At 43.9% G+C, this 12073-nt stretch overlaps 1 protein-coding gene across 8 annotated transcripts in view; it reads right to left on the bottom strand.

Moving 5' to 3' along the window:
- CADPS (calcium dependent secretion activator) overlaps positions 1–12073 on the bottom strand; it is a 196737-nt gene that overhangs the window by 33646 nt on the left and 151018 nt on the right. For 5 of the 8 annotated variants that reach the window (XM_068693992.1, XM_068693991.1, XM_068693993.1 and 2 more), the window contains 3 exons: positions 11915–12056; positions 5394–5540; positions 2120–2275 (listed from right to left, as the gene is read on the bottom strand). In XM_068693992.1, coding sequence (XP_068550093.1) covers positions 2120–2275; positions 5394–5540; positions 11915–12056 — 445 coding nt within the window. The remainder of the gene's footprint in view (positions 1–2119; positions 2276–5393; positions 5541–11914; positions 12057–12073) is intronic. The other 3 variants (XM_068693997.1, XM_068693998.1, XM_068693999.1) reach the window with 1 other exon arrangement.

Here is a 12073-nt window from a genome sequence, read left to right as displayed (position 1 = left end):
AACAATTATCACATCCGACAGAACCCGCCAACAAATTAACATAGGAGCTTCAATTTAGAAATAACAAATAATATCAGCTGCAGCTCAGGAATAACTCTGATCTTGAAAGATCCCCCAAGGGTTATGCAAATGGAAACTAATTTACAAATGTGAAACTCCCGTTCTTGGGCTCAGATCCGGGCTGGTGCAGAGGTCCTCCTGCCTGGATGTATTAGCAGAACAGGCCTGCCTTGCAAGGGCTGCTTTCCTGACAGCCCCGAAATACAACCAAGTGTGGAAGGCGGGGTGGCTCCTCCATGGCATTCAACGGTTCAGAGACAGACGCGAAGAAAAATGTTGTGTCAAACTGAAATTGCTAAAGAAACCTTAGCCAGGCCCTGTTTGCAGGTGATATAAATAGGGAAAGCAGCATATTGGTTTACATCAGCAGTGGCATTTGAACTGATTTAATTACCAGTGCCAGATTTAGCCTGGACTCGGGGACTAGAATCTTGATAATTACTGAAAGGACCAAAAGTGACTGGGATTTTCCATCTCCTCGCAGAGATGAGCATGTTCCTACTTACTTATGCTCAGAACCATTATATATAGTCACACCATCACAAGCTAGGCCAGGTTTTTGTAGAGGGGCAATATATTTGTAGAAAGGTTGGAGCAGTTGGGAAAAAAAAGCCAGCTTTCAGGCACAAAAACCCTTCTTCAGATGTACCTGGAAAATGGCTTATTTTTCCCTGTTATCTCAGCCAACCTAACCCAGTCTCATTTCTGCAGATCATCGCAGCTACAACTGCACCACAGGTGCAGTGACAGTGTCCAGTTTCAAGTGTTTAAAAAAACAGAGAAAAATCAGTATTTTGCTAGTGGTGTTGGGGACACAGTGGAGAGCAGAGCTCCACTGAACACGCTGCTGGCCTTCAGTGAGGCTGGTGGAGGCAAAGTACTGAGGAGCAGAGCCCAAGGACGCCGCCGATCACTTCAGATTGCAAACCAGCACCTGTGCTGCTGCAGGAGGATCCCTGCACTGCCTCACCTGGAGCATTTGCAGCTTACAGCACTGCATTTGTTTTTAAAGAACGGCCTGGCAGCTGGAGCTCAGCTGCCGTGCCAGCCAAGGACATCACGGCCATCTCACTGCACTTCCAGTGCCCAGGGTTTTACCTCAGAAGGCTGCAAGAGCAAGCCTCGAGCTGCCCGCTGCCAGCAGGCGAGCCTACTGCCTCCATCTCGGGGACCAAACGTGCCTCCTCGTGCAGTGACGTTGAATATCCAGCCTGCGAGGACGTGCGAACAACAAATCCCAGCTCGCGCTTGCAGAGCGGCCAGGCAACTGCGGTACAGAACAGCCACATCGCACATTGCGGCTATAATTAGCATGTACCAGCTGTATTTGGCACTCATTTTTCCTTTGGTCTGTCTCTTTGTCTATTAATTTTTGCACGATGGAATGCAAAGTTCATTTCTTCCTCCTGCCTGAACAGCTCTGACACCAAATGAACATGAATTGCTGTGGGAAGTTTGACAATTTAACCGTAACATTTTGTTTTCAAAGTGACGGCTGTCTGTATGTTTGCGAGTTTTTAAAGAAACCTCTCTCTTTTGTGAGATCTGCAGGTGAGTATCCTGTGATGATACGGTGCCTTTTCTCTTTCAACAGCAGATGTGAAGCCTGTGTGCCAAGCTACACTATCGACCTTTTTGGAATCGCTTTTTTTGCTTGTTTATTTTTTTCCTGGATCTGTGTTTTCTGGTTGCTTGCTGGGATATGCCTTGGGGCTGTGCCTTCAGCACTCGGCCTCGCTAACAAGAAACTGATTTTACAAAGATTCAACCTCAGGTGCAGCACCAACAATAAGCTGACAGTCCATAAAGCTCGAAATAGTGGGTGATTTCCTGCCTCAGTGCGAATAGGCACTCCCCAGAGTCTCACAAACAGACAAACCCTTGGGTGGGTAGCCCACAGTTCGCAGCAAGGAGGTGGCTTTCCACCCCGTGTGTGCTGAGCTGGGGCCATGAATAAATGACGGTGGGAGTGATGCTGAAAGGCAAAGCACAGCACTGATACCGAGACAGAGACAAATGCTGCCCCCGGTGAGCTCCTGCCTTGCTCGCGCACACGTACCTCTTCACGCAGGACTCGATCATGTCACTTGCCATCAGCTTCAAGCGCTGCTCCAAGTGTTTCCCAAACTCCTCCTCGGGCCAGTGCAAATCCCGAATGAAAGTCTGTAGGGCGTCCAGCTTCCAGAACAGATCTTCCGAGGTGCCTGATCCATTGCTGGCAGGGCAGAACGAGAACACAAGTCATAAGCGGCATCAGACTCTTTGCCACCTGATGTGGAGACCATTCCTGCAACAAGTGTGGAGCAGACAGTAGTTTCATACACAGGACAACGCTGGCAATCTCCACCATCAGGATTTTGAGTTTTACCATACAGTTGCCTAATCTACCTTGCTGTCATAACCCACGAAACTCTCCAGACCAGATGAGTAAGACAACATTATGAGTTACACATATTAACAGGAAGAACGTGTGTATGGTAAAAATCAGCCTTAGTTAATAACCACATCAACGCATGTGGTTATTAAAAATTAAGGCCAGGAATCGTGGTAGAAAATCCTCGACCAGTAATAACTACCATACTGGAATGTATGCAGTTATTAAGATTTGGTTTCATGCAATCGTCCCCCCTCCGAATTGTATCTTTAGGTGGCCTTGTCCCTCCCGCCGAGGCCCCGGTTCCAGGGAAGGGACAGTGCTAACAAGTGGTGAGCGAGGACACGCGTTAGCTCTTGAACAGCTGGAAAAAAATGGGGGTAAGTCAATTGAGCTAAGGGCACTGGGCATCTCACATCCAGACCTTCTGGCTGGATTGACTGCTGCACCTTTCCGCAGAGCTGCCTCTTGCAAAGGCATCTAGAGGATGACAGATTTCCATTTTCCAAAAAAAAAATGATTTTGCAACTTCTTTGGTCTGTCACAAAACTCTGAATTTCTTTCCAAAGCTTGCGTTCTCGAACCCACACCCTTGCCCAGATGGAAGTCTTTGGTCCTGCAGTGTGTAGCTACACCGGCTCTTTTCACAGTATAATTATATCCCAAACCTCCACTGATGGAATAAAAATACAGAACTCGATTGTGCTCCGCTTGTGCAGAGAAATTTATGCATCCATAACCCTTTTCTCTCCCTCTCTCCTTCTCCCTTTTTTTTTTTTTTTCAGAACAATTACCAAGGGAGCTTCAAGAGATCCAACCCCCTCCTCGCGTACCACTAATGCTAACACGGTAATTTAGAAGATATTTAACACACCATGCATTACCACTTGTGCCGACATCATCTATAGAAACAGGTGAGGGAGGGTGTTTCTATTGTGACAGATGCCAGCTGCATTGAGTTAATGCTAGAGGAGACCGGAGCTAAATGCATACACGTGGGCTACTGCGAGGTGAAAACCGTGTCCCCAACATGCCAGGGGCCCTGCGGGTCCTGTGCCAACGGGGAGAACGATATCAAGGATGGGTCATCTCCATTGTAAGAGAAACGAGTCTGACACTAAGCGACAGGTAACACGTCCTCGATGGAGTGGGAAGGGTGAGGAAAAGGAAACCAGGGAAGTGAAAAGATAAAGAATCAGGCATTTCCTCTGACCAGGGGACAAGTTGGCAGAAGTCTCCAGTGCTGCTCTAGCCACCAGTTTGTAGCTTCTCCTGGTTCAAACCTGTGCTTGGGTATAAGTAAGCTTTAACAGTCTAGACCCAGTTTTAGAAATGCAAGAATTTATGTCTGAAATAATTAAATACGTGCAAATACAGTAATTGGTATTTACTACAGCAACATTATGACACCCATTTGCTTTCAAAATTTCAGAATTATTATTTTTGGTCTTTTTCTCACTTTTGATTAGGGCTTCAGGCGAGTAAACAATGTATTAGATTTATTTCCAAGTTGCACTGTTAATATTTTGCTTGTGAGCACTGCACTTAACTCTAATCGCCAGGCAGCTTGCAATACACCATTTATGTTCAAGTTTTCAGAGGGATTATCCAATTTTCTGTCATGACATGATTCTTATCTTTTCAAGGGTAATACCACAAAGCATGCACAGAGAAAAAGATTAAAACTTTCAAGTACTCTTTACAGGCAACTGCCTAATCTAGCCTTTAATACAGCTATCTTAGCATGAATATGAGTTGTATACTTTGAAACATAAATGACTGTGATAATAGTTAAAATGTTTTAAAACTCTATAAAAAATTAAATATTAGTGTTTTCTTTATTTCTGGTTCATTACCATTGCTCTGCAATAAAGTCTGTGCATGGCAGAGGCATTTTGGTGGACCCCAGGTGTAGATGTAATCGAGGGTGTTTCAGTAACAGTGATGGGGAGAAAAAAAATGTGGGAGGCTTCTTCGGTTTTATCTTTTAGGAGAGAGGAGGTGGTAAGGGAAAAGCAACACAAATGTGCAGAACTGGCTGAGACCATCCCAGGATGGTCTTAAATGGCCCAGGGGAACTGGGAAGATCTCAGGTCCTGTGCTAGGACATCTTGTGAGACCTGCTGCCTCCAACGCAGATTGGGATTTAGCCACCTGTACCTCTCTCCGCATTGCTTGGTGGCTGGGACTTGTAGGGGGAATCTGCTCAAAGAGCTGACGGTGCCTGATGTGTGCTCAGCTGGGGATGTGCAGTTCCACCCTCCTGAGCACACACCTTGGTCTCACACGGGGAGCCTGAGATAAGAGCCCGAGGCTCCTATGGAGTGACTGTGCTGACACAGTGTCTGATTTCTCCAGCCACAATCAAAAGCTCATGCTGAAAGGATCTTTCTTTAGTTGGTCATGGGATTACCCAGCCTGTAAAGACGGATGTGGAGTTTCAAATGGGCTTCCCACAACACGAATAAGGATCATTGCAGGGTGTTTCTCTGTGTTAAACTGTTTCATCAAAATCAAGACAAAATTATTATCTGGGGAATGAGGAGCTCGCATTAAAGAAAATTTACTTTTAGATCTACATCTGGTCCACAGAAATTGGTTGACTGGTATCGAAATTGGTTCGTCTTCTCTTTTGGACAGAACTCTTTGCTGAGACACAGCAGCTCACATTAAACGCTCTGCGGTTCATATGTTGGCCAGGCCGTGTCCCGTTGGTGACGGCTATTTTGTAAAGCAATATACTTGCTCAAATTCTCAGTGGGAGAAAGAAAATTTTTCAAGATTTATACAAGACACCCTCAAAATGCACATGCCAGAAATTCACTAGTGTCTCATTCAGAAAATGTCTAATTAACTGTACCACTCTTTAAAGTTTTATATAATGCAGAAACAAACAATACATATCCATGCCAAGATGACTTTAAATTTAAATGAGATCTAATTTGAACTGAATACACACTCAGAATCATAAATAGCAGCCATCCATGACGGTGCAGAAAAGCTAGGCATTTGTGGGATGCCTAGCGGGATGTTAACTGGTAGATTTGGTACTTTAGGGAGATTCACATTTGGTAGATTCACATTGGGCAGATTACTTGTTAAACTCCTGTGGAAGAAACAGACAGAAAGAAAAAATACCATAACAGTGACAATGCAGATGTAGCAGAAGCACATGACACTCATAAACAAATCTGCAGAGTTCACAGCACGACGACAGTTAAAAAACTAAAGCAAAACATTTCAGAAAGAAGCATGGGTATGGAAGCTTAAGTGTACTGTTTTGCAGTCTGCAATAAAAAGCAAGTTACTTAAAGAAACAGAATGAAAGAAGAATCACAAAGTAGCAAATTAGCAGAGTACTCAAACACCCACACAAAATAAATTAACCTTCAAGTCCTGATACCATTTCAAAGTGCAGAGAGCAGCCTTTGCTTGTAAAAATCTACCTCGTAAGGAAGCGAGTCTCGGTTCAGCATTCTCAGGTTGGAGGGATCCATGAAATCGCTAAGCTAAGCCAGCTACTGGAAAAGTCAGGGAGCTTTTTTTGGAATCAGGACTCAAAATAATACACATGGGTTGAAATTCTAGCTCTGCTCAAGCCCTTAACAGTATTTGCCACCAAATTCAATGAAGTCAGGATTTTACTCCAAAAACTCTGTTTATCTTGTGCTGTACAAATAATAAAAGTGTGCTAATCGGGATCAACTGATGGGTTCTTCCTAAATGAAGACTTTTGTCCTGAGCCTGCCCTTGTGTTTCTGTATGGAGTCAAAATGTGTCCCTGGTCTACGTATGTGTAGTGAATGAGTTGCATTCAGTAAATCCAGGACTGGTGTGTGAATGTTGCTTAGCTGGAAATGGGCCGTGGAGTGATTAAGATATTCAAAGATTAATTTATGAAGCAAGTGTACTTGGGCATTGTGACTTTAATAAACATTTTCAGATATGCAACTGTTATGCAGAAGGAGATCTCTTAAAAATGGGCTAGTGTATTAATTTAATCCAAAATCTTGTTTCTCCTGAAACGTGTGGTATAGCAACACCGCATGCCTAAAGTTTTCAAAACACCGTCTTTACCGGACCATTGTTTGGGCTCAGTAAAAATAGAATCAGGACTTCAGGATTTCAGCTTCATCCTGTACTGCTGAAGTTCCTGGAAGCTTCTCTGCTGATGCGCAAGGACTCAGCTTCAGTGTTCAAACTTCCCTGGTCCTGATGACCGTACCAGAAGATGCCACCTTGAAAGGTCTCCCCCATTCCCCTGGATGAAATTAGAAGGTGCTGTACAGGCAGCTTTATCAGGAGTCTTGGAAGAGTATCAAATTGCACAATTTGTGTTTCAAGGAATGTTAAAATTTTAGCAACTTTTTTGAGTCATATTTTGAGGTGTATTTCTTACTTTAAATTTTATGTATAAAAAATCCAAAGTAATGGAATTGAGCTGGCTATACTGAATAAATGTTTCCTAATGCAATAGAAGATGTGAACTCCATCTCCACAAGAGCTGTTTGTCTTTGGTGGCAACTCTTAGGGAACAGATTGGGACTTAGAACCTCATTCTCCCTTTGTGAATACAATCCATTGTCTGGGGAAAAAAAAATATCTATATACTTTTTCTAGTGAAAAAAAAATGTATGTTTTTGTTTGCTTTTGTTTCTATGCCTCTTAGTAGATTTGACTTCACTTTATCTGCTTGTTGTCTTTGTTAGGCAGCAAGGGGATAGGAGAATTTACTAATGCAACAAAGCCATCCATTGTTTCCATTCATACGGTGTCTGCCTATTAAGATGGTATGATTGCTGAATGAGACACAGACTCCACAGTGATTGAGAGAGTGTTAAATCTTCAGAAATGGCAGTGCATGTGGTTAAATACTGATATGGAATAAATAAAGAAATAGCAAGAGGTGGACAACATATAAATGTATAAGGGAAAGCAACTTAAATAACTTAGCCAGATGGTAAATACATAAATCAGAGGACCTTTGGTTTTAATATTAAAATTCAAGAAGTGACAGTGTTATATTAATAAAAACACTGTATTAATAAAATATGACTTCTAGAGTAAACAGTATACTATATTCACACGGAAACATATTTCTTTTATACAACACATTATTTTGCTGATGCAAGGATATGTTGCAAGAATAAGTTAGTACTCTTAAAAGAAAACAAAACAGCAAAATAATGGAGTATAATATGTTAACATACAGTAACTAATTTTAAAAATATTCTCCTGAATTGACATGCACAGTTTTGCAGGTTCAACTGATCTAATTATCTGACTAACAGTTGCAGTGAGACCTGTAAAAAATGATTAATATTACCAACAAATGTTCCAGCCTGCAGTTGCTCAGACCATAAAAACTACAGGTCCAAGATGAGAAACTGTTTCTAAAAGCCAGCCGTGCCTATTTAATATAGACGGCTAAATATAACCTCAGCCATCAGGCAGGGAATGTGGGCATTTGGATCAACAAGATGAGGGCTGTCTGATTTAAGAAGCTTTGGGACTGGCTCCTGATACGTTTGATAAAAGACGTACGCCCTGGAGCTGTACTGCTCGGTTTCTTGGTTTCTTCTCATTCACCCCCATTTGTGTCTGATGGCGATGTAAATGGCTCTCACCTGCACTGCCTGCTAGGAAATTCTTGGTGCAAGCAGACTGGCAGCATCCCCACGCTCATGCTGTACCATGGTACTGGTCAGAGTTGCCCCAGTACGGGAAGGAGGGCAGAAAAATCACCGTGTTTTTACTGGTGAGTCTCCGGTTTCAGGACAGAGCTAACCAAGAGCCTGGTCTGTACTGAAGTGCTTGGTTCCTACGTGATCCCTGAGATGATTTACTGATGGCAGAGGCAGACGCCTGTCTCTTCCATCACTAGAAATGCTCGCTACCTTACTGCCTAGGCTGAACAAATGCTCGAGAGCAAATCTTTTCACAAAAGCCTTGATGGGAAGCAGAGAGCTTGATAGTGAAGTAGGCAGTCAAATCTGTGTTCTTCCTCTGACTGACACCCAGAATAGTAACAAAAATACTCATGTTCACTACACCAGTGCTTCTTGTAAGGGGAAACGTTTTTCACTAGCATCTTATAGTAGTGCAACCTCTTCAAATGGTTAATATAATCACACTGTTCAATTTCTTACATCTTAAATGAATGATACGTTTATAAATAGTTTGCAAAGGGTTAGTGAGCAATCAGTCGATGTTAAAGCCAGGACTACAGTGTGGTAGAGACAGCCATAGGTCAGTGAGTAACTTCCTAGTCAAGCAATTGAGACTGGTTGTCGCTGCACCGGCTTTAGCATTTGCTCAGAAAGATCTTTCAACACAGACACACACAGAGAGACGCACACACACACGTACGTGTCTGCTGGCTGCGAGATAAATCAGCGTTCTCTGAGAAGCTAGCACGAAAAAATAAAAAAAAACACACCACCCATTGCACAACCCTACTTTTCCAAGACCTCTCAACTCACCAGAGAACAGACCTGCTCTGTAGCCTCCGTACTTGGATGACTGTGCGAGGGACAAGTGTTCCACGCTTCTCGGCGTGGATTCATGCGAGCACACCAGCTGCTCTAGCGATAGGGCAAGGACCCCCTGCAAATTCAGCAGCTCTGCAGAGGCAGCTTACAGAGCCCTCATGAGCACATTACCTCGGTGCTTTTTCCCCCATGTTTTCAATACTTAACAGCATCTCCCTCGCTGTTTGCGATTTCTATACCTAACTCCTCGTAGCATAAGGTGCAGAGTATTCAGCAATGAAAATAGAAGAAATACATGCTTGCAAACTGCCATCTGGTCAGGTTATGGAGGGCTACGTATTTCAGCCTTGATTGCAAGCATGAGTGCAGAGAAACCCTTTCAAAAGACTCTGTGCTGTGGAATAATTTCCTGCCTTAGAGGAGATAATGAGACTTCTTCCTTCTTGCAGTTGACTGTAATGATCCACAGTGGGACAGCAGCAGGCTCAGTGGAACAGCCATCCACGACGATCTGCCTTTTCGGGCCAACCTGAAGGCCTTTCTTCAAAGCAGCGGAAAGCCATGGAGCCACATGCTGCGGTGTGCCCAGTTCCAGAAAAGCTCGGCTGGAGAGCCTGCAGAAGGCCGTGACTTGGATAGGAATTGGCTGGTCCAAGATATTTGAGGGTCAATGGCCTAAAAGCTCAACTGTGCTGCAGTCGGACACGTAGGGGAAGAAGGAAGCAGATACAGGAGGGCAGATCAAACCGAACACGCCTCTGACCTGAGTTCTTCTGCAAGTTCACTGTAGATCAGCCAAGGAATAGCAGGTGGTCTGCCCAGGAGGCAAAAGACGAAGACGCCTTAACATTTAGTTCTGAACAGTGCATCAACACCGTCATATGAGCGACTCCCCTCTTCTCCTTCACACAGCATGTGCCACCCTCTGTACATTCGCCGGTACCTCCCTGTGCTGGGTCTGATCAAGTGAAGCCAGCATTTGCAGCTCGCACTTCTGTGTGCGAGACACAAGAACAAAATACCGACTAGTGAAAAAAAACCCAGAGTGCATCTTTTCACCAGATGGACACAAGCTTCTTGTGAAAAGCACCCACTTTCCTGCTGGAACAAATTTTGTAAATTCTCGGGTCTGTACGACATCTAATCATCTAACCGTAACCCACCCCGGGCTTTCGCTTGAATCTGTGATGCTCAAAGTGCTCTGCAACTGAAGCTCCCCAAAGGGCAAAGACACTAGAAGATAACTAAGAAAAGACGTAAAAAGTATCAAAGATAACTTGAAAATGATAGATTTTGGCATACCCTGAAACAAGGCATTTTTACAGGCAAGTACCACAGCCAAGTACTCATGTATGTCTATAGTTATGCCACGGAAGTCAATGAATGCCAAAATAATATCAGCTTCTGAAAAAAGAAAAATCAGAATGAATTGATTATTGACTGCCCGACTCAGGTAGGCAGTTGCACTGAGTTCACTGCCTCTGTTTCATAACAACAAGGAAATACAAACAGATTCATTGCTAAAGCAGAGCTCTGAAACTCGAGTTAATGCTAACTTCGAAGTGCAATTCTGCTTGAAGGAGTGGCTGTAAAAATGGCATTCTCCTACTCGAAAGATCTATTTCTTCTATGTTTTCTGGGTCACATCTGCTTATTTGAAACAAGATTTTTTAGGATTTTTAATCCTGTTAGCCTGCAGACCAAAGACAGCAAATGGAAAGTGAGAGAGACTCCTGAACGCCAGCCACTTAACCCCACTCAGAACAGAGGGGATGATCAGGTGTCAAGAAAAGGCCCGCGATTTGGCAGGCACAATCCTTATGGATGCTGAGGATGCACAAGAAAGAAAGGAGAAAACCTGGGTAATCAGATTCCAGGTTGCATATGGGAGGCTGGCTGCTGAACAAATTCTCTTTTCCTTGTAAATTGAACATATTTGGTGTGAAAAGCCCTGAAAGACCACACGTTCTTTTACACAGCAACCTCAGAGCGCAGTGCCACTTAACTTTGCTTAGAGAATGAGGAAAAAGCAGAGAAAATAACCTCTCTAGAAGTCATCTGGTCAAAATCCCTGGTCTGAGACACTGTCAGACTCGCTGTGCTTGCACAGAGTCAACCCTTCTCTTTTAAGTCCTTTATTAGAAGGAGAAGTCAGATCTTTTCCTTCACAGGAACCGACTTGGGCTTTTACAGCAAGCACAGCAGGGTTCAGCAGTGCTTCAAAACCTGTCAAATAACAACAGCAATCTAAAGCAAATGTCATGTTTTCACCATCCACTCGCTCTTGGGTTCAGTATGGGCTTCTCTCAGGCTCCTTATTTCTCTCTGGCCAACCCCTAGTCCTCCACATCTATACCTGATTCTGCTTCAGTCACCTCCCCTAGGTCTCACTCGGGTTTCTGCATGCTGGTGGCCTGTTGGGTCACCACGTCCCCGCTGGGCTGCTCCCTGCTGCATCTCCTTGAGCTGGTCGGGGCTGGGACCCCTTCGGGCTGCCCGGGGACACAGCCCACAGCCACCAGCCATGGGGATGATTTGCCATCCTTCCATGGGGTGGGTGGAAAAAAATGAGTACGGGGAAGAATAAATACAGCAATGACTCACTCAGGTTACAGGGCTGGACTGAACGCAGGAAAACAAGGGTTTTGTTCTGAAAAGGAGCTGTTTGAGTTCAAAAGCAGCATCGGGGAAGGCCTTTTAGGATGGGATCCAAAAAGCCATGCCAGCTAAGAAGGTTTTCACATTTTCATGCTTCCATGTCCAAAGGCACACGGTTTGAACTGAGGCAGCAATGCATTTCAAAAAGCAAATACCATTTCCTTCATTAACTTGAAAACCCTGAAGAGATCAGGCCTTCTATTTTTAGCATTCAACTAGAAAATATAAAGCACTTTCTGCACGTCCAATCTAATGGTTGCTAATTCATCTCTGCATGAATCTCCATCCATTTGCACCCAAATTCCGATTGTATCAAAGGAGGTTTCCTTACTTTACTGGCTCCCATGACTCCCGCTCAAAGCCCCTGTGAATTGACTGTGCAATTGAGGACTCCATCAGATCGACATATCTAACAACAAGTGGAGCAAACAGGTCTTGGAGGTGTTTGTGGAATTTTCCATTGCACAAATTATCTAGAATAGATAAATAA

Source organism: Anas acuta, chromosome 11 (assembly GCF_963932015.1).
Source record: "Anas acuta chromosome 11, bAnaAcu1.1, whole genome shotgun sequence".
Classification (NCBI taxonomy): domain Eukaryota; kingdom Metazoa; phylum Chordata; class Aves; order Anseriformes; family Anatidae; genus Anas; species Anas acuta.
Note: the sequence above shows the minus strand (reverse complement) of the source record. Positions and strands in the feature narration are given on the sequence as shown.